Source organism: Aythya marila, assembly GCF_965140915.1.
Source record: "Aythya marila genome assembly, chromosome: 4".
In the NCBI taxonomy this organism is placed as follows: domain Eukaryota; kingdom Metazoa; phylum Chordata; class Aves; order Anseriformes; family Anatidae; genus Aythya; species Aythya marila.
In genome coordinates, this window is record NC_139045.1 from 64,189,222 (window position 1) to 64,212,963 (window position 23,742).

Consider the following 23,742-nt stretch of genomic DNA (forward strand, 5'->3'; position numbering starts at 1 on the left):
CAGTAAAAAACAGCTGTCACTCCTCTAAAGGCCTGACTGACACAGCTGTATCCTGTAGTATTCCCAAGCCAGTAACCTGTTTGCTCCTCTATGACAGACATTAATCTGCATCAATGAGAGCTCCAGCCCTTTCAGACTTACAACAGACTTAAGAGTGTTACAGCTGCATTCAAAGTCTATCTAAGCTATTTTAATAAAGCAATGGGTTCAAGGGAAACCCTCTTTGTAATGGAAAACACCCTCTAAGAATTTTACATGAAACTTGATATGTGGTAGTTTTTTAATACTGTGTAATACAAGTGGAAATGTAATTTCTGACTCCTGTAACTCTAATAAATGTAACCTAGTATTTTGTAATTTTGTACATTATCACCTATTTTTGCTGGGTGGCCTTCATACAAGACAGGTATTTCTACATTCCTCCCAAGAGGCATTTTTTTTCCTACTGATATCTTTACTTAAGGGTACTCACTTTTCCACTGATACCTTTACTTATATACGACATCAAAAATAACTGTACAACAGGGAATTCAGTCTACAGTGGAGATGAAAATTCAATTTTATTGTCTCAGGTACTTCCTCTGACCCCAGCTGAGCAGGTTTCATTGACATCTTTAGTCATCTTCTTGGGAGATAAAGAACAGGATTAGAATTCTTTTTCCCCTTGCTGCTAGGAAGTATTGTTACGTTTTCACTGGCTCCATCAAGATACGGCAACTGTTATGAAGAACATTGTCATCCAAACGCAACTCTCTTATTTCAGTGCTCCTGAGACTTCTCAGTTATGCTCTGGGCCACAGTCCCTCCCTAGCACAGCAGAACGTTTTGTCTACTGTTTCTCTGTGATATCTTAAAAGTCTGTAATGAGTGCAGTGAGTTTGCAATACCTGAGACCAAAGCACTCACCTTTGCTGGTGCAGATTTATAAACTGGTTGCATTTATTCATGGCCTGTCTTAGCAGAACCGTCACCTGTCTGTCTGCATTCATTTCTACAGCTTCACTTGAAAACCCCAATCCATCCGGTGTCCACCTCTGCTTATTCATTAGATGTTGTTGCTGCTGGGCTGACTCTTTATGCAACATTTCATACTCCAGCTTCCTGTCAAGTTCTTCAATCTCCTAGAGGTTGAAAACACAATCTTGAAGTAACAAATTATCTTACAAGAACAATCTCCAGTTGGAGTGAAGCAAAAAGATTAGTTTCTTCATTTTCTCATTCTACCCAGCCACGTGCAGTCATTACACTTTGCAATTCGTTGAATGCCTTCAGTAAACATGACTTGCATGATGTGAATATATGAGAACAATGCCTAAAGATATAAGCCAATTTTCACTGTGTTAAAGGCTGCTACTCTCTGAAACCTTCCTATGTAGAGGACATCTAGAAAGAAGACTACCAGCAAGCCTGAGATCCAAGCAAAAGAATGGCACCATCGGAATTAGTCTATGAACTATATAAAGGCACTGAAACAGCTTGAGAAACTCCACAAAACTAGTTTTAGTTACATTGCATCAATGGCTAGTATCAAAAAGATATGAAGTTCAAAGACAGTAATTCAATAAATTCACAATGGTACACTAAATTGTGTAATAAAATTAGGATTCAAATACAATGGTCTAAAAATCAAAGGTTTAAACCTGAAGTTTTAAGTGGGCTGGATTTCTCATGCCAAAGACCTCTTTGAACAAAGAATCAAAGTAGACATCAGAAGAAAGGGTTCATATTCCAGTCTTCCAATGTCATTCTTGTCTGACCTCAAACAAGTTACTTACTAAATACCTGAGCACCTTTCTTCCCGAACTGTAGCTTGGAAAAAATACTGAATTTTTTATCTAACTATTCTTCTACCTCATCAGCTGTATTCACACTATAAATTCATTGAAGTATGGCGTATCTAAGTAAGCGTCTGCTCCCCTGTCAGCAAGATGTGACACTGGAGCTCAGATCTACTCTCCTAACACCAAAAAATAATATTAACATGCTATCTCTAAGAGCATGAAGCAAATTCACATATAACCAGATGTGTTTTGTTTCACTGATTGGTAAAACTATCACTGATGTAGTTAAGCATTAGGGAATCCTGTGTAATCTGATGTATTTGTTTTAAAGTAACAGATGTTAGTATTTGCCAGGTAGTGGAACAAAGGAGCAGAAATAAAACACAGTAAGAGACAAAGGTTTGATTACCAAGAGATAGTTTCTGTAAACCAACAATACCTAAAATATATTTTTTCCCAAATAAGGCTTTCCTCAGTTACTGCACACTGGATAAAGAATCCAGTGTTAGTTATTCTGTTTTCAGTCTTTCCTTCAATACTTTTTTTGCCATTTCTTCAAGGACAGAGAAGCTAAAAGCAACCTCTTTGCAGAGGATGGGACAAAGCCCAATCTTTTCTTTGGGACCTCCTATAATTCCTGCGTTAAAAGGCAATAAACCCAGATTAAAATATTTTAATACTCTGTCTATGCAGAAGTTTCTCAGTTCTCTACAGCTTTAATGATTTATTTATTTATTTTTAAATGGAAGGGTATAAGCATACTAACTGCCATTTTAAGAGAAGCTCTGTAGAGATGAGAGCATTAAAATTTAAGCAGGAGTTTTCATAGTAATAGCTTTCTAATGATGCCCTCTAGCAAAGAGATTTTGCTCTTAAAAAATCATTTTGTTTGTTCAACTCCAATGCTCTCCCAAGCCTCACTCTGATGGTCACAAATAGCAGACAAAACCCATCCTTATGAATATGGAATACTGAAGTATTAAAAAAGGAACAGCAAACTGTCACATACATGTAACGTGTGTAATAAATACAATGAAGCGAAGAGGTCTTTCTGAAGTTTCTAGTATAGAAACAATGTGAGTATGCTTGGAGGGAGACAAACAGGTAAGTAAATTCATACATTAAAAAAAATAATATATATATATATGTGTGTGTGTATTTGTGTGTATATATATATATATATATATATATATATATAAAAATAACTTTAAAAGCTCCATGATTTAAGTATATTGTGTATTTATGGATTTTCCTGTATGGCTAGCATTATATTGTCAAAAAAATTGTAACACATTCATGACAAATCATGACACTATCTCTTCCCAATATTCTTTCTTGTGATCAACAAAATTTAACTAGTCATCAAAATACTGCTCTTTCTGACTGTATATCTCTGGATGGTACTGTAACAAAAATAAATAACCACAATATATAATCTTCTCTGGCACTAACATTTTCCTTTACTTTATTTCTTTTATTTAGAACAGTAGAGTGCACATAAACACAGAAACTCAAGACCAGACCATGAGGAATTGCAAACCAGTGCAACTAAATCAAAGTCAAATAAGCTACTGTCTCAGCTGCTGTCTCCTAACAGGAGTTTTTCTTTCTCACAACTTCATTACTTACTGGATTATGGGTTTCCAAAATCTGAATACATTCCAATTTTGACAGGGTTTTTGACGTGCTTAGTTGTTCAAAGAGCAAAGCTTGTACACTTATGATAGCAGTATATAGCTCCAACATTTTGATTTTTTTAACAGTCTTTTGAAACTGTAAAGAAGCAATATACTCTCCAAGTTTATTTTCCAGATCACGCAGCTGACAGTCTTTCTCAAGCAGCAACTCGTAATTAACCTAAAAAATAATGAAACGCAAAAGATAACTAGATTAACATAAAACCTTAAAACATTACGTGAATGCTCATGATTTTACTACTCTGCAATTAACAAGCTGGATTAAAGCAGCAAAGAAATCAAAGCTGTTATCTTATAACGAGATACATTGTTAAAAAAAAAAAAAAAAAGTGTTTTTAAACATTCAATTCCAAGCTTTTACTGTATATAAATGATCACAAAATATTGCAGGAAGGTGAGATACCAATTAGATCAGTTTTTTTTTTTTTTTTTTTTTAAGGTGGGGAGGAGTGTACAGGTAACTCTAATAATACTAACATGGAATACAGGGTCTATATTAATTTTTAATATAACAAAGGTAAAAATTAATAACACAAACAAATCTCTGCTTACATACAAGAGCGACTAAAGAGAAAGACAAAATACATCTTTCCAATTAGTTAAAAAAAAAAAAAAAGAAAAAAAGATAAAATCAACTTGCTTTAACTCAATACCAGATATCCAAAAGGATAAACACGGAGAAAACCCAAGGGTAAAAGGCAAATCGCATTCCCAAGCACAGAATCAGATGCAATGGTATTGATAAGCCCTCCATACTCTGCCACTGACATTCACGGACAGTGAAATTGCCCTGAATCTGTTTTTCTGCAGGACAATGTGGTCAGTGGCCAGCTGTGATTACCCTCTTTGGATGCTTCCATCCGAGCTTGTCACTCTAAGCTCCGTTTACAGAAAAGGGAAAAGGTATTTTTTGGTGTGTGTGTCATACCCTAAAAAAAAAAAAATCTTTCCACTGATATGTAAGTGTGGATGTCTAGGTGAGACTACACTGCACATATAAACATTTGGGTAAGTGAATCCTCAAAGACATCAAATAATTTTCAACTTAGTTTTATTCTCTCTCGCTGTGTTACCTATCCATGCAGGCCCAGAATTTTTATTGTAAGAGAGGGAAGACAGAGCGAGCATACACAAGCATGAGAGCTGCAACTCCATTACTTAGAATTTACATCAATCAAGTGCTGCACTACGCACTGGATTTTGAATCCAGAATCTAAGCACAGAAACAGCGCAACTATGACAGTGCTGGGTAACTGAGTGCAGGGTTTCTCTCACTCCATCTCTAAATTTTCTTCTTCTCCTAAAAAACATCTGAGAAGTTTCACAGCATGTAAAAAAGTTTTCAGAAATAATATTGGAAACTTAAGAAAATGCTTATTTAACATAAATGCTCAAGGAACCGCTCCCTGTGACAGAATGGAAGGACCACAGCCATCAGAGGAGGCATCTCAAAACCTTTTAAAGATGTTTCAATTAAGTTACTGTCACTCAGAGCAGGTACTCCCATTTGCATACTATGGAAAGGTATCCCATCCAGTTTGGCCCCTCTCTTAACAAACAGGAAGAGAGGGATGTCCCTATTTAATTCAGATATCTACATGGTAGGTATCTTAGCATGGATCCTGAGGCATCCTATATGTGCAGCCTTAATCTCTCTACAGTTCTACCTGTCTAGAAAATAGGAGTAATAAATAGATCTGTATGTTTATTAGAAAGGCTAGCATTGTGTTTATAGTCCTCTGAGATACTCTGCTACATGGCATCACAGAGTTTTTACACAATAAATTCCATAACCTCAAACAAAATTTCTTTAAAATTATCTGGTTAGTTACAACATTTTACTAGCATAAGTAGCACTGTGTTGTACCACTAAACATACTCTTAGCCTTATCCCTTCATTAAAATATTTGAGATGCCCGAAGTTCACAATAGTAACCAAGAAGCCCAGCTTAAGGAGATGCTCCAGCAGGCCTGTCTTTGCCCAGGCAGCAGGCCCTGATGCTTGTTCTGAAGGAAGGCCCCAGGGAGAGATGGAGGGTAAAGCTTAGCAGGCACTTGTCAACATACACCCTGTGGCACTGGTGAGTCACACCACTTATAGGAAAGAGAATTATAAAGTAGTTGACCATCAAGTGCAAACAATAACACTGAAGGTGAACTATATAGTCTTTAGACACTATATGACTTGCATTGGCACAAGATCTTATTTGGCCCTTCAGCGTATCAGCAAAAATAAAGAAATATGATACATACTCAAATCATTAATACGTTATTAGCTTTCTATTCACGTTAGCTTTGTATTCTATTCATGCTAATCGGAATTATATATCTTTGACTCTATTCACAGTTAACCTTAAAGCAGCATTTATGGAGACTGTCACCAAGCTTTTAGATCCCTGAGACAATAAACATGTAATATGATGCCCAAGAATTTTCTCTGGAAATTATAAGAAAATTATATGATAAGAAACTTGCCAAGAGAGATTGTGTTTCATCCAAATTCTATTACCCAGTAAATGGAGTTAAATTTACAATGTGATTTGCAACCAAATATGCTTGTGGTATGTTCATGTGATATTCTCCAAAGTCTCCATTATATCATCTGGAATGTCCTTGAACACAAGGGAAGGAAGGTTACCATCATGAAGTATTTTTGAGTAATGTGAATTAAGCCAAGTACAACTCAAGAGTAAGATACCATATAATTTTATTGTTATTTTTAACAAGTCTCCATCTTAAAAGACAGACGTTGTCTTTCAATATTACTGTTATCTAAAGAATTGACTTTGAAAAACATAGGCGTATGACATTAAAAATTAAGAAAGCATATGAGTAACAAGCATATTGGATATTTGGGTTTGAAAGAAAATTCAGCTCAGAGATCACACTGGAAATAGAGTAAAACAAAATTCTAAAAATTAAAATTGTTATTTTTTAGCACTAGAGGCAGAGATCTCCAGTGAAAAGCAAAAGTGATGGCCAAAATTTGGAGTTATGAAAAAAGAGCTGAGATGCCTCCAAGTGCTCATAAAAATAAATAAATAAATAAATAAATAAATAATGATGTAGATGACTTGTACTTTAGGCCAGATACATTCCAGTTTTCAGTAGGAAATATTCAATATTAATATTACTTTTATGTATATATCTTCTATATTCTTTTCAGGCAGGTGAGAAACAAGTGAAATGAATTTGAGACCTTTTCTTCTTTGTGTAATGCTTTTTACTGAAAAGCTAGTAACTTTAACATTTGCCATCTAACCTCACAGTCCAACAGCTCATAAGCATTCAGAGGCCCATATTGTACTCTAGCAATACCAATTGGAAATCAAATGAAATCAAAAACTGCAGAACATTCTACGGATCATGACTTTGAATTAGATTGCAGAAGACAGACAAGACAGACTGGGGTTTGTTTGTTGTTGTTTCATTGTTTTATCTCGTCAAAACAAGCTGATTTCCAAAATCCAAAATGTTATTTCAAGATATTCTTATGAGTCATCGATACAAGACAAAGGCCTGGAAGCCAAGACCATTCCACACATCAGTCCCAAGGTAAATTTTTAAACAAAATCTTCCTTTGAAAGCCTGTGCACAAGACAAACTTCTGCACTAAGACTCAAGTTTTTGTTTTGAATGGCATATGAATTAATGATTATACTGCTGATCTTTGTTATACCTCTGTCCTTTGAGACAGAGGATAAAGCTCTCAAAAGCAATTAGCAATTTTCAGAGCCTTACTATCTATCTGATCTTTTAAGGTCTCAGTTCTTAAGTTCCCACTGACTTGCCCTGAAAATGTATTTCATTACCTGTAATTCCAAAGACTTGTCTCATGCATGTCTATTACTATTGATATATATATATATATTTTTTTTTTTAGCCCAGAAGGGTAAACAGAAGAAACAATGTGTTTTACCACTATCCTTTGTAAATGGTTTTTCAGAAAAGAACTGCTACATCGACATGCCAAGTGCACAGGACACCTCAACACAGCTATGAAACACAGAGGAATTAGACAGTCTGCATACTATAAGACTAGGACTTAAACCTTCTTCCATGGCCTCTCAGCTCACTACATCCTGTCTACAACTTCTTCTCTGGCATGTCTGTTTTATAGGATTTCCAAACAATATATCCCACTGCTGTTTTCACAAGCATTGGCTAGAAAAAAGTTTATAGCTATCCTGTAGGCTGCAAGAACCCACGACACTACGTGAACACTGCATGAGAAAAGCAGCAGTGAACACAGGAGAAATAAAGCAGAACATTGCTCCATTGTTGTGTTTTGGTTTTTTTTATTTCTCCGCTGTGAATTGACTGTGAAAAATCAGATAGTTAATTCTGAGTTAGATGATAGAAGTGTTTACATTAATGCAAAATTTAGAAGCATATGATTCTAAATGAGGAATGAGGCAACAGACTGCAAAAGGCAGAAAAAAAACTTTTCTTCTGTGATCAACATGTTTATTGCAGTACTTCTTTGTTCTAATGATAATGCGAGAACTAATGAGTTTCCTTAACAATAGTTTAGTTTCCTTATTGGGAAAAGCCCAAAGCATTTGGCTTTTTACAACTAATATGCAGTTGTACAATTAAAACAACGACAGGTATGCCAGATGGTGCATGTAAAACTAAAACAATGAGGCTTAGAGAAGCTAACTTTCCAATTTTAAAACAAGATTCTAACAAAAGTTTAAGTCAATGATCACACCAAATGTGTTATCAAAACAAATGCCTAAGAGAAGGACATATACTCAATTGTCTTTTTAAGTAACAGTAAAAATAAATAAATAAATAAATAAATAAATAAAAAATGAAAGGAGATTTTGGAGATCATGGTATGAGGAATTGAAACCAAAAGTACAAATGTCTCCAGTTATGAATTAGATCCTTGGATAAGAGCTGTTAAATTATTAAAGACTGGTAGAACACACTTGGCCACTCTTTGCCTTCTTGCCTAAGCATCTGCTCTCAGTTTCAAAGACTGGATGTTGGACTAGACAAACCTTTGCTTTTACCATCTGCAACCAATAACAACAATATGCTAATCTCACATAAAAGTAAAATTATTTCTGAATAAACATATTGACCCATTCCTTGGGATCCAGGTACAAAAAGTACAAGAAACAGGTGTACAAAATTTCTTCCAAATTTATAATAAAATTGGTATTGCAGTCATTTGTGAAATTATTTTTTACCTGCCATTGGAATGGTTTGCCCAGGGAGGTGGTGGAATCACCATCCCTGTGGGCGTTTAAGGAAAGGTTGGACCTGGTGCTTAGGGACATGGTTTAGTGGGTGATATTGGTGGTAGGGAAATGTTTGGACCAGATGATCTTGGAGGTCCTTTCCAACCTTAATGATTCTATGATTCTGCCGATTTCAACATCCAATGACACTTGTTCTGCCTAGTGCTTATATAGCTGAGCACTACTTATGTCTGTTGTCACTGTAATATACCTCAGATACAAAGAAGTAATATTACTTATATTTCACAAATGGGAAAATGAAGTAGAGAGAGGTTAAAGAAGTTGAATATCTCATGGAAAGTCTACTGGCAGAGAAGAAAAAAACCTCCAAAACCCCATATTGACACTGGCCCTTCCAGTCCTCAAAGATTAACAATAGATTGGGATTAGGACCCTTTTAAAAGCTACCAACGAGAATCAAGGCTCCCCTTCAATGAGTTGTGTACAAATAAACTCAGTATAAAACTACCCAAAACATACTGGAATCTAAGAACCTGTTTCTGCATTTTGAGAAGCATTAATAAGGCTCATGAATAAAATTTCGTTCAGCAGTGAAGCACAATCCACTGTTCTATGATTCTATAATTTGAAAGGTGTGCTAAGAAACCCAGAGTACCTAGGGGAATCTTGCAATCATGCATACACCAAGCCCCAGAACCACCAAAGGAAAAAAAGAGTGAGACATGAAAGCAGTTCTGTAACTAAGGTGCAAAAATTTAAACAGTCAAAACTATCAATCTTTAAATTCATCTTGACAAATGCGGGTATGAGTAAAAAGATAAATCATGCCACTGCACCTCATGCCTTCTTTATCTGGATTTTATTCATGACTGAGAACTGTTATTAATTAATTACTTAAAATATAGGTTCTGACCCCAGAAAAGGAAAATCTTACGTTTACCTTATTCACATTTGCATCTTTCACTGAGTCTTCATAAATTAAAATTTTGTCCTGTAAAGATTTCTTCAGAATATCTATTTTATTTCTACTCCTGGATCCTGATTTTTTCATTTTAGAATGCTGCTGTGATAAGATGAGCAAAAAAGGCATTATTTGTAAGAGGTAGATGGATATGGTAACATTAAGATTATAACTTACTATTTTGGGCAGATTGACCAATTAATGAAACACTTGAAAAGGACAAATTTCACTGAGAAAATATTTCTGAAATGCATGTGCTATGCATTCATTCTGATGATTCCTTTCAGACATTCAGATAGAACTGGACACTCATTTTTAAAATTTCATTCATTTCATTTAAATTTCACTCACTCACCCTTTCCATGAAAACTGCTATAAAGTTGGCTTTATACAATCTTTAGTAGTGACAATAAAAGACATTAACTGATACACAGTTTCCTCAGCACAGTTAAAAATGAATGAAGAAAATTAATTCAAGAACTGCATTGTTTTAGAGACACAGTATATGAATCACAAATGAACCTGGTATTATTAATAGGCACCACTTCATGTAATCATATTATTCTTGACCTTTATATATCTTTACAAGAATATCAACTAAGTATAATGAACTCTCAGGGAAATGATAACACTTGTTCAACTATAAGGCTATTGCAAAGTCATTTTCCTTCTTAAGTAATTCAGAAATTATTAAGGTTTTGAACAAGCCTACTTCCTAATATAATTATCCCAAGTTAGTTTACACATTTAGAAAATGTAACTGAAGCAAAACAAAGCAAGGGAAAGTACTCCTTTTACAATGGTATCAGAAACATTATACAGGAAACAATTTTCTTTCTCCTGTTTAAGAATATAAAACAATTTATGATTCCAAAGTTCCAAAGATTTTGCATCTTACAAAAGGAATTTAACACCCTTCGCAGTGTTATTAAAAACAAAACAAAAAAAAATACAAACAAACAAATAAAAAAAAAAAAAAAACAGTGCTAAATTTGATAGATATTTCTTGTTGGGAAAGCCTCTCTAAATTTACTTATTAGATTATCTAGATCATCTTATTATCTAGATTTAAAATAAACAAAATAAAACCACCTCTGTACACATCCAATTATTTTGGAAACACTAATCTGAAATCAAGCCCGTATTATTGCCGAGAGGCAACAATGTCCTTCCCTACTTTAGTGCCAAATTTAGTGAAGTAGAAGGTTTGCAAGCGAAATCTCAGTTTGGGCTGTAAAGAACATAACTTGTCCCTGATATTCAGAGTCAGGTTTATCATCTCTCCAGTTTTTGACATTTCAGTAGACTCTCCTCAGATATGCGTCCCCTTTTGGTCACTCAACCATTTCTGTATACAGATGCCTTCATCTTGGCAAGGCTGGAGGACACACAAGCAGTAGATCTATGCAGGTGTACGTGAAGGAAGCATATCTGACTGCTGCTTAAACTGTTATCTTTAAGGTTCACTCATCCACACACTGACGAAGCACACATCACTGTCATCTCTATGGAGAAGCCATGGACTTCATCTGCAGATCAGGCCAACAACTGTGGATGCATGCATCCCCACACTGACCCCACATTGTGCCTACCTGTTTATTGGTCATTGCCAAATTTTGATCAACCTTCAGCAGCTCCACATCCCTTTGCTCCAGCTCAAAAGCCTGAAGCAAAGTTCTTGCTCTTATCTTGGGCAGAGCCAAGCTGCTGTCCACCTGAGAAAAGCAGCAGTGGAACTCTTGTCTCATTTTAAGCAATTCCTCTTCGGATAGTGAAAGGGGCAAACTTAGAAGATGCCTGTTAAAAGAAAAAACAAACAAATGAACAAACAGCAAAACAAAACAAAACCAAAAAAAAACAAAAAGAAAACAAAAAAAAACAATGAAAGCTGTTTGCTGTTCAGTGATACAGACAAAATTTAAAAGACATGCACAAGAATACTTTACAGAACCGTGATCATCATTCTTTACATTGTGCATAAATCAGTTATTCATCTCACATAGGACTGAGCTGCTCAGAATGTTTAAAATATCCATGAGTATACCTTAAATTCCAAGTACAGTACTTCCTTGACTGTAAAACATCATTTTCAAAAGGAAACACATTTGGAATAAAAAAATATAAAAATACAAATTTGAGCAAACTTCTTACGTACGGAATTATTCTACCACTTCAGACAATACAAACCCTGAATTTAGGGCTGTTAGGGCTGTAATCAAGACAAAGACTTCCTGTAAAGCCTCCCTGTGCTGTTTCTCAGCACTTAGCAGACCAAGCTACTGTATTATAAACTCATATATGTCATCTGCCCCATCACCAAGTGGTTTGACCTATTCTTTGTAAAAAACCTTTTATCAGTCTGAACAACATGGATTATATTTTAAGTTTAAATCACTCAAAAAATTCCTATTTTGTCAAAGGAAGGTTCTCAACACAGAAGTCCAGGGAACTATTCCTCAGGCCAAGGTGACGTTGACTTAAAATTAGAATGCTCTAAAGCCTAAATTCATCTTCCATTTTTTGACTAACCTGAGACTATATTCATGTTCTGATCTTGTGACTGAAATATTTAAGAGTATTTCATAAAAGTAGTTTAACTTTTCTTTTGAACAATTTCTTTCCCAAAAATGCATTTGCATTAAAAGCATGAACATCACTTTTTTTTTAAAGTAGCTTATTATTATTGTATTATATTATACTGTATGTTCCATTAAGACTGAAGCTTTAATTCAACATATCATTGTTATACAGTACCTCATAGTTGCACTAAAATATTCCTGGGTTTAGAAATCCTGCATCTAAATAGATCCTATTTCTGTTTACTGATTCAGCAAAGTACTGTTACATCCTAAACTAAAACATTTTAATATGCTGTAAAGTTTGCACCTAAAAAAATTAATGCAGTATTACTCCAAATAAGCATTTCCATTATACTTACCATTTCTCATGTTGTCTTAAGACATTCATTAGAAGAAAATCAAGTGTGTGTGTGTATGTATGTGTGTGTGTAAAGACTGCAAATCACAATTTTGTAAAGTCTATATTTAATAAGGACTTTCAGCATTGAAAAAAAAGTCTTCACAGGAACTTTGGAGTAACTTATCTCTTCAGTAGCAACAGAAATGAAAAGCTATCAGTCAAAATAATTCTTCGTGAAAAATAGCAGATGAGAACACAAATGAAAGAGCTGGAAACTGTGATAGAAATCTCAAAATCGACAGTGGACTGAACATAAAGTGTTTTAAGAGACTTTTGGTAGAGTAGTTGCATAATGCTGCAGTTTTTGTATGTATTTGCCAGTATTTTACTGGAAAAAACAATCAGCTTACTATTGCAGTAAACAGATAGCATCTAACAATACATCAGGTGACACTGCAGACTAGAGCACAATTATCATGGAATCATAAGTTATAAAAACGAAAGACTTTCTGGGTCATACAATCCTTGTTCTTGCAGGTCTGTTCTCAGCAATATATTCAGAGATAATAAAACAAGTTAGAAGATACACTGGAATAGCTTATAGAAAAAGTATTTAAAATGCTGAATAAAGTACAAGGACTTTGAAATTAAAAACTAAACTATGACAGAAATGGATTTTTTTCCTCTAACAAAGCAAGCATGCAATGGGCAAGGTTTCTTTTCCTATTTCTTTTATGTGGCCTTACACTGTGCAGCAGAAAAACTTACAGAGATGCTGTCAGGACAAAACTGCCTGAGCAAAACTGTTTTACTTTAAAGAAGAGGTATGAAGCAGCTTGGGGCCTCGGCATCAGCAGCACTTTGTCAGCACGACAGATTGGCCAAGTCTGATGTGTGTATCTCTTGAACCACAGAGGTACGCTACTGTGCTGTATATTTATGAAATATGTAGAAATGTTTCTGTAAAGCATAAAATTAGCACCTGATGGATAAGGCTTGACTTGTATCTGGAACAAATGTATCAAAATTGAGTGCAGGGCTCATTAGGCCTGACATAGTAAATGACATTTGCAAAGTGTTGGACCTCTGAGAACAAACCCAAGAATAATAATGAAAGATGCACAAGTGACACCTGGTACAAAGTGAAGTGAAGTATAAAAATATCACTCCACCTTTCGTTTTCAAAAATTCTGTTTCCTGGAAACTCTACTGAGGTGTCAGACTGTCAGTGCATGTTGCTGGCTCTGCAGGGCCTGAGCACTTGTGAGAAATCAATTCCCAGGTGCTTGACATATAATTGATCATTAACAATTACATTCAGACAGGTATGACAACTCCTAGCTCATCACTGTTTACAAGAATAACTAAGAAAAAGGCATAGAGATACTTGCATGAATACTGATTGCTCCCAACTCCTTATTTTTTTTTGTTCCGAAAGTCTAGCTTCCAGTTCTTGGCTTAGTTTTTGTCTTGTGAGCTGCAGCAACTCTTCAGCGACCATGCTCTTTTCATGTTCTTCCCTTTCAAGCTGTTCACGTTTAATAATGATCTCTTTTTTATGCTCTTCTACAACTTCCAGCAGGAACATCTTTGGCACATTGAGCTTTACCAGTTCTTGTACAAATATTCCGTACTGAACACGCTTAAGCTCTTCAATAGTTTTCTCTGTTAGATTAAATATAAGGTCTTTCAGCTCTTCACTGGCCTCATTATCAAGCTTTTCAGTAAGTTCTTCAAATTCAATGGCATGATCATTCAGAAGATTTTTCCAGTGGCTCAGGTACTGAGTGACCTCCTTAGTGGTTTTGAAGGGGTCCCCAAGTGACAGCTGCTCCTTTCGATGCTCTTTCTGCTGATTCATTTTTGAAAAGAGGAACAAGATTAAGAAGGAACAGCCCTCAAATTCCAGCTCTTTAATTACATATTGCATAGCAAAGCAAAGTTTCTACTTTTGGTTTTGAGTGTTCTTGAAACTACTTTTAAGCATCCAGAGACTAACTTAGTCCTCGACATGATGGCTTTGTGTGCATCAAGCAGGCCTATGATAATTTGGATTATTGATAGAAGGGCTAACACCTAAAAAAAAGTATAACCTTGTGGTTTGACATAGTGACAAACAGCTGAATTGTAATAATCTGGCAGTGTTCCAGAAGTAACAAATCAATCAAATAAATACCAATGAAGAAGAAGAAAAAATTTTTTTTGTTGTTTTTGATTTTCTCCTTCTTACAGCAAGCAGCAATTTCACCAGAAGGCTAAACCAAAGCTACCTATACTGAGAATAAAGACAATAAAGATGGAAGTCTCCATCTTTATGCCTATTGTCCCTCTTTGCAGTGACATCTGTTAAAGAGTAGAAAAACACTGAAACACATATGAGGGTAGGAAAGCTCTGCAGGAGGATCTGGATAGGCTGCACCGATGGGCTGAGGTCAACTGCATGAAGTTCAACAAGGCCAAGTGCCGGGTCCTGCACCTGGGGCGCAATAACCCCAAGCAGAGCTACAGGCTGGGAGAGGAATGGTTGGAGAGCTGCCAGGCAGAGAAGGACCTGGGAGTGATGGTGGATAGTCGGCTGAATATGAGCCAGCAGTGTGCTCAGGTGGCCAAGAAGGCCAACGGCATCCTGGCTTGTATCAGGAACAGTGTGGCCAGCAGGGCTAGGGAGGTGATCGTCCCCCTGTACTCAGCTCTGGTGAGGCCACACCTCGAGTACTGTGTTCAGTTTTGGGCCCCTCGCTACAAGAAGGACATCGAGGTGCTTGAGCGGGTGCAGAGAAGGGCGACGAAGCTGGTGAGGGGCCTGGAGAACAAGTCCTACGAGGAGCGGCTGAGGGAGCTGGGCTTGTTCAGCCTGGAGAAGAGGAGGCTCAGGGGTGACCTTATCGCTCTTTATAGGTACCTCAAGGGAGGCTGTAGCGAGGTGGGGGTTGGCCTGTTCTCCCACGTGCCTGGTGACAGGACGAGGGGGACTGGGCTTAAGTTGAGCCAGGGGAGTTTTAGGTTAGATGTTAGGAAGAACTTCTTCACTGAAAGGGTTGTGAGGCACTGGAACAGGCTGCCCAGGGAAGTGGTGGAGTCACCATCCCTGGAAGTCTTCAAAAGACGTTTAGATGTAGAGCTTAGGGAAATGGTTTAGTGGGGACTGTTAGCATTAGGTCAGAGGTTGGACTCGATGACCTTGAGGTCTCTTCCAACCTAGAAAATTCTGTGATTCTGTGATATCCCACAAAATGTAAAAATTAATCTCACTTAATTTTGGTCACCTAGAGATATATCACCTAACCCAATGTAAAGAATCTAATGTAGTTTTTCCTACATCCCTTAGGCAGAGTTTTGTAGTTGACCTGCAGGAGTTTTAACTGTGTAATAAAAACCATTTATGTCCCAGCCAGAAAATCCACAGAAAACAATGACTGCAACAGATCTGTGACATCTGCCTCACTGATTCCAGAACCTCAGCTGGTCTTTTGCCTGTCTGCACAGAGGTTTGTAACACCTCCCTGGAACAGGTACAACTAATTAGATAGGCTTCATGAGTTTCTCTACTTAGGTCAATTTCTTGCATTTTTTAATTTTTATTTTTTAAAGAACAGCTGTTAATATCTGAATACTTAACACAGCAAATGGTGGAACACAGATAAAAAGAACAGACATTATTTTCATCTGCACTCCTGGCAGCGTCGACCCCCATCCTAAGAACTACACTTTACTTTCCAACTCATTCAATTTCTTCACGTTAAGCCCTGTGAAAATAAATATACTGAAAATAATTACCTTTTGCAGCATTTCCCGCCTTCGCTTGATAATGAGTTTCTGATGAAGCTTTTGCTTTTCTTGTTTCAAATCATGATCAAATTTCTGCTTAACAGAATTAATTTCAGTCTCAGCTCGATCCAGCAGAAGTCCCAAATGACTTTCAGGTAGATGACCTGCTCTGTAATAATAGTGTTTGAAGTCTGTTATCCTAAATTCTTATGAGCAAAAGGATATTTGAAGTAATTAGTACCATTCAAAGGCTCAACAAAGTAGCCACACAGAAAGATCTTTTTTTTTTTTTTTTTTTTTTTTTTTAGCAGTAATATCTGGGGAGACTCAAAGAAACAAGTGGATAATAGATAGTCATAATCTCAAAGATGAGTGCAAAATGAAGGCAGTTTGTGAGAGTAGAATGAAGGTTTATAAAGAAGGAATGTGAAGAAGGAAGGAAGGGAAGGCAAATGCAAAACTAACTACATATCAGTTAGTAATGTAATCAAAATTCAAATGAGACATTTTAAACCTTATATATTATTTAAAATATTTATATTTTTCATTTAACACCACTGGAATGCAACTCTGGATGTCCTTTCTAAATCTTAGTTAGAAACAATTTTCTCTTTTAAGGATGTAATTTACCCAAATAAAAGCATTTAAAAATTATTTTAAAGATACAAGGCAGCCATATCCACGAACAGACAAATTCACATTTTCTATTGCATTTAAATCAGAAAATTTTTAAACATTTCCAGTTACCAGTGAAATACAATACTCCGACAGCGCAAATCCTCACTTATTAAGTGCACAGAACTTTCAAATTGAAGTTTAGGACAATGGTCTACCTCCAGTTGCTGTACTACTTAACATCAAAGAGTAAGCAAAATCCCAATCTTAGCTAATTAGATAGCATAACAGTTAAGAAAATCTCCCTCTCCATAAACTCAAATTGAACTTCTAAAATTTCCCACTATCCTATTTACACCAGAATTTTCCCAAATCTTTCTCAGAAAACAGAAGAATAAATGAAAATCTTAATGCAGTCAGACAAGGCTATTGGGCATTTTTAACTTACAATTTTTAATATTAAGCACAGTGAGCTTCCAGAATCGTAAGACATGAACATTATTCACAGAGCTTGGATTCAAAAAAAATTTTGCAAAATCTCTGAAAATCAAGACATTAATATGTTGCTCTTCCAAGTCCCCATTCCAATATAATACCTAGCATAAATAATAAACTAGAGAAGTGGCTAAAGCTCGCAATCTACCACCACAATCCTTTTCCAGAAAGTACAGGATCTTGTTCTATTTGTTGATACTGTCATAGCTTTATTCCAAGCAAAATCTTCAAAATACAAGCTAAAAGAAATAACGCAGGAGTTGTACATCTTAGCTTGTTTGCAGGCACTGCAATAGAAATGTGGTATCCAGATTCCACAGTTCACACCTCTCCATCTACTGCTCAAGCATCTGTGGGTATCTGAGTAGGCCACAAAATATCCCCTGCGTACTGAGAGTGCTGGAAAGAAACTCTGAGCTGCTTTATTACACAGTTACGTCAACCAGACAGGGTTTTCTTTTACAAAGGTTTCTTCCAACATCTGCTGATTTTTTCTGATCTTCTACAGAAGGCAGATTAAAATACCTCTCAGTAACTTGAGAGCATCATTCACAGATCTTCTGGCAAAGTCATTTTTTGCCTTGAAAGCAAATAATTTCAGTGTTGTGTCCAAAAAAACCCCAACAATAACAGACTCAACAGCACCAAGTTTTCTATCTATATTTGTTAGCTCTAATACCTCCTTTCCGTCAAGCCTAAGGCAAAAGATTAGTGAATCAAAGGTAGATTTATTATAGTGAGAAAATAAGGTAAGGTAATAACCAAGATATTATTTTTAACACCTTCAGCCTGCCTTGTGTTGAAGAAATAAACTCAGCCTTGCTGTATCCAATTAAAATCCCTGTCTGGGGCAGTGAAAGGGGCTGCAATAGAAAAAGATGGATGTGTCAGAACCATCCCACAAATGAAAAATTTCAGAAGAGCCATGTTGATGATACTGAACTTCAGCTACTTCAGGATTTCACCCACTGGGCTGGCATATTGCCATCACAATTGAGGTGTCATCACAATAATTCAGGACAATAAACCCCTTATACAGAAAATAGCTAAAAAAGCTTTATACTGATGCATTACCACTGGATGCGTTCACTTTCTAATGCCTAGTTCCTGAAAGGTCCCGCAGGACAGATTGGAAAACTACTTTGGTTATATCAAGATCTGCACAAATGAAGAATATTCACAAGAATAAGAGACCAACATAAGATGTTTTGCTTTGATCTTTTATGTCAAAGATAATCAACTGCCTACTTTAAAACAGTTCACAAGAAATGCTTGAGGCCTCATAAATATTACAATTTTCAGAGAAATTTATAAAGGAGCTTGAATTGTTCATAACTAGTGAATCAGCAGAACTGGAGTAAGCTTTTTAGGAGACCAAAGAAGAAATTAAACTTCTCGTGAGAGTGCCGATACTCACTAAAGAACAATACAACATGCTACAAATGCTGTAGTTTAAAAATGTCACGAACCTGGCACCTCTGGGTATACCCGGAAAAACATCAGGCTAAATATTGCCTCAAGTATCACCTTTTGACTCATTTATTTGTTAAGGGAAAACACAAAACCCCTAGCTAGACAACCCTACAAATCTATAATTACCATCTGAATTTTAGAACTTGCTTTCCTGTGTTTTGGCATTGCAGCTCAGACTTGCTTTCCAAACAGCACTGCGTACACACAGCCAGGCCTAACAAATGGGATATTTTATTTAACTGCTATCTTTAGAAAGCTCAGCTTGAAAACTGCGGCTGCCTTACTTCATTTAAAATCTTCACAAATCTCCCTGGAATTGTTTTGTCTTGGTTTCATTTTGCTTTTTATAACCTTTATTTCTGGCTATACACAATCTTTTTCGTGTTAATTTTGAATTGCCTTTCTACCTGATGAATTCTAAACATCCTCTCTCCTTATCATTTATTTGCTGTTATATGTATTCCTCATTTCTGTTTACCTGTGGTATATTAGTTTCTCTTCTCAATATAAATAGCTCTGCATTTCTGCATGCCATTTTTAACTGTAAGTTTAAGAACCAATGTTACGCATAACAGACTAAGACAGACCTGTGTTTATATTTAGACAAGCAAATTCAATGCTAATATGAAACTTAAGAGGGTATTATGAATACAAATTTAAAGTACCAAACCATCAAACCAAAGTATATCTGCTCAAATTGTAACGCACCAAATTGTAAATATTCCCCAAATCAGTTCAGAGTTAAAAACTGAAATCTAAGCCTTCCTAGCACATACTTCCTCTGGGTTTATACAAGGATATTTCAGTCTGCTTGTAGAAGAAAGTCTAGCAAATAATTTGTATTACTAGATTCTGGAGCTTTATAATCTCAACATCTAAAGAATAAATAATGTAACAGTTTGGCCAAAATTTGCCTGAATGGAATTCATGCCCTAGAAGGTATGGGAAGTTACAGGAAAATAAGTAGTTCTATACTCAAAAAATCAGATGGGATTTCTTCTCTACAAATGTCAACTACCGACATGTTTTCTTTGTCTGCAGAGTACTACCACTCTATAAAGTTTAAACAGAGAGTAATACAGAATTTATTTTTCGTCATGTTAACGATGCTTTAAGGGAGAAGAGGTTGATTGTTTTTGCAGAGGGTTTGGGTTATTTGTGTGCAAGCATCCCTCCCATTAAAATATATTTCTGGGGATGAGATCTACAAGGTCTTGAATTACTAATACTGGATATTTCCTCTCCATTCTGTTATTAATGTTTTTTGACTATTAAGTGCAGCAACAGGCATACAACTATTTTTTCAGCTTGAGAAGTCCCTGTTGTTCATTTCAATTATTTGATCCATGGATGCAGTGGTTGTACAGAAAAGAGTTTCTCGTTAAGGCTCTTCACATAGCGACATCTGTGAAAACATCTCAGAACATTTCTTATATAATCCAATTCTAAAAAGAAGCATGAACTGATGGAAAGGAACTCTCTGTGGAAGATGTGCCTAAATTGTATTTCCTATGCCAAGAGATTTATTTTTGTCTTTGAGCCACACAGCTGCAGATTTTAGCAAAACAGGCAAAGCAGTGCAAGCATACTGGAAGAACCTCTCTCTGATCAACAAAATCTTGAGGCTAAACTTAGAGTATGATTCCAACATGGCAGCAAACAGGAGAAATAAGAAGATTAGCAAGCAAAGGTTAAAAAAATAGGTAAATTAGATTATCATATCAACAGATGCAATATTTGGTAATTTTTAAACTGACTATAAAACGGACTTAAAAAACCAGTTGAGATATTTACCTTTCCATCTTATTAATGAGCGCTGATATCTGGGTTGCTGCTGCATTTATAAGAGTAGAAGCTTGAGAATCCATTAACTGTACTGTACTTATAAGATACTCTCTGTAAGCAAATCTTCTATTTAGATGGTATTTCTTGCTAGCTTGCAAAAAATCCATTAACTCTTCAATGTCTTCCTACAGGAAGGAATGCAAACAAATATATCTAATTAGATGTAATATTAATTTCAACTAACACCTATGGTTATCAGGCCAAATTTGTTCATTAATAGCAAAAAGGTAAAAATCTCTTAAAGTTAAAAAAACAGTGAGCTTATATATATATATATAAAATACATAATACATATACATTTATATGTATATGTATTTATATGTAATATATATATTACATATATATATAGTGAGCTTATATATATATATTATATATATATATATATAAGCTCACTATATATATATATGTAATATATATATTACAACATACGTACGTTGTGTAGATATCTAAATGTCCATAATGATAGCTATATATTTTTGAACTTTATTCCTATGAAAATTAGTTATAACAAGTGCTAACATATGGATAATACCTTCTATATATGAGTGCAGATATTTCCCTGACACATTTCATAAAAGTTACTGTGGATTTGGATTCTGTCATTAAGTTAGGAATGAAGCTGTCATCCTATTACCTGTATTTTAGAGTAATCTTGCACTAATGTTTTAGCTGCTTCCAGTTTCAGTTCTCCCTTTAAGGTAGCATTTGTTATCTGTGTAAAAAAGATGTTATGGAGCTCCTTTCTCTGGGAAATAGCCAGCTGTCTATAAGCTTTTGCAAAATATTCCTCCTGCTTTACCAGAAGGAACCTCTTCAGGTGGTCCTGCTCCAGCCTGTGAAGTCTATCCAGAAGAGTTCTGTATTCAACAGCAGGCTGCAGAGAAGAGAAAAATAAATAAATCTGCAGTGATATTCAGTATTCAACATTTTTTAAAGTATCAGTGCTACTAGTTCATATGTATTTTATGCATACTCTGATTACTGTCATTAGAGGTTTGAATGCAGACTAATACTAAAACAATGTACGCTTCCCACATTTTTCATCTGTTGGAATTATGGGTTGCACAACAGTCAGTTTGTAATCCAGGTAACACTTCTGAGGCTTTGTGAAGTCTTTTTAGAATATACATGAAATAAATTTCTTGTGTTTCATCAATACTGAAATCATATTAAAATTGAATAGACTTCAAAAATTCAGAAAAAAAAAAAACAAGAACAATAAGTATACATTTTGAAAACAATGTAAATTAGAAAAAAATACTCTACTGCAAATCTTTAAAAGTTCTTATTATCAGTGACCTACTTTATCTATTGGTTTCTACAAATTAATCCAAGAGCACCACTTTAGAGTTACAACAATGGTGCAAAATTAAATAGCAATTAATTTAAAAGCCTCTTCACAAGAAATACTTTCTCATAGTTCTCTAGTAAGAACTATCATATTCATAGTTTTAATCTCAGATGGCATAAACTCATTTTAGAATCAAAAAATACGTCCCAGAGAGCAAAGGATGTTTCTAATGTCAGCAGAGCTACTAAACAGTAGGCTTGTTGGTCTTGTTCTGAATTTTGTTCTATTTATATGGGGTGAACTGTCCTCTGCACTGAGCCCCCCCACAGGTCACATCTTTTTCCCAAGTGATGCATTGCAGGCAGCAAACAATGAATCCAAAAGGGTAGGGAATATACATTGTGTTTTGACTGAAAAGGGTGAACATGCTGCTGCTGCTGCAGCTGTTTTTTACTGTTGTTTTTCAGATGTCACCCACTGGCACGAGCTCAAGTGTTAGCCATGCCTAGCTCTCCAGCATCTCCTTTTGGGCCAGGTTCCACAAGAAGTATTAAAACAAATTCCTTCATAGATCCTGGTGCTTTTTGCTACGTTCTCTCAGAAAGAATAATTACTATAACAGTTTTAGGGGAGAAAGGTGGATAACAGGACATAAGTAGATGAAAAATGCATGAGGACAAGAATTGGACTGGATTTAATTATTTCACTGATTGTTAATATTCAGGATTTCTAATATAAACCAGATTGAAACAATATCAAGTATATTTTGTGCAAAGAAAAACTGCTGGACTAAGAGCATATTTAGTGAGAGTTCACTGGAGTCACAATCTAAAATGAGCTGGAAACCCTAAAGAAGTTCAGCTGGTTTTCATAAGTCCACCAGCTTTCTCCACATAACAGCCTGATAAATTAAAGTTCTTCCAGAGAACCTCACCATACTATAGTACCTTTGACGGGTACCCTCAGCAAAACACTTTTCTCTAAACTATTCTTATGAATTGTCATGAAGTCCTTAAGAATTATAGGTACATGGTATGCAAATTATCAAGCATAATTTGCCAAAAACTTTTGTCTACAATAACAGTATACATAAGAATGTGTAAGGAAATATACTGGTGTAACAGAATCTATTCCAAACAAAGCTTATTTTGTCTCTATAACCCAAATGAATCAGACAGCTGGAAATTCAAAAGTGACACATCCAATACCCACGCATCCACTTGCACATCCAGAAACGAATCCCCACTGGTAAATAATGAACTGTACTATTTATTCCCATAAGTCATCCTAATAAACTGAGTTACAGACAAGCATGACACACTAACTTGGGTATGTTAGCACTTTAAGGTTACAGAGGTAGAATGTTCAAAACCTAGCAGAATTCCCTCCAGACACAAAGTGAAAAGGAAAAAGATCAGCCCATTTTATTGTAAAAAATTTATTATACTTGAAAGATGTCATTGAAGAACAGAGCATGATTTTGCAGATAGGATGCTGGACCAGAGGATGTTAAGACTTAGGCACTACTTCCAACTAATGACTACCTATGAAATCCCAGGCAATACTACCCATTCAGAAAGAGATCTTTGGATGAAAGGAACACACATAAGCATTAAGCTTTTACTTACGCAGAGCCTCTTAACTTGTAAAGAATTTTTTCTGTCGGAACACAACTTATCTCTCT

At 35.6% G+C, this 23,742-nt stretch overlaps 1 protein-coding gene across 4 annotated transcripts in view; it reads right to left on the reverse strand.

Moving 5' to 3' along the window:
• The window catches only part of EVC2 (EvC ciliary complex subunit 2), a 72,234-nt gene that overhangs the window by 12,353 nt on the left and 36,139 nt on the right, over nucleotides 1–23,742 (reverse strand). For 2 of the 4 annotated variants that reach the window (XM_082759175.1, XM_082759178.1), the window contains exons 11-18: nucleotides 21,402–21,641; nucleotides 20,717–20,892; nucleotides 16,349–16,508; nucleotides 13,963–14,423; nucleotides 11,245–11,449; nucleotides 9,632–9,754; nucleotides 3,411–3,638; nucleotides 907–1,121 (exon numbers count right to left, since the gene is read on the reverse strand). In XM_082759175.1, coding sequence (XP_082615301.1) covers nucleotides 907–1,121; nucleotides 3,411–3,638; nucleotides 9,632–9,754; nucleotides 11,245–11,449; nucleotides 13,963–14,423; nucleotides 16,349–16,508; nucleotides 20,717–20,892; nucleotides 21,402–21,641 — 1,808 coding nt within the window. The remainder of the gene's footprint in view (nucleotides 1–906; nucleotides 1,122–3,410; nucleotides 3,639–9,631; nucleotides 9,755–11,244; nucleotides 11,450–13,962; nucleotides 14,424–16,348; nucleotides 16,509–20,716; nucleotides 20,893–21,401; nucleotides 21,642–23,742) is intronic. The other 2 variants (XM_082759177.1, XM_082759176.1) reach the window with 2 other exon arrangements.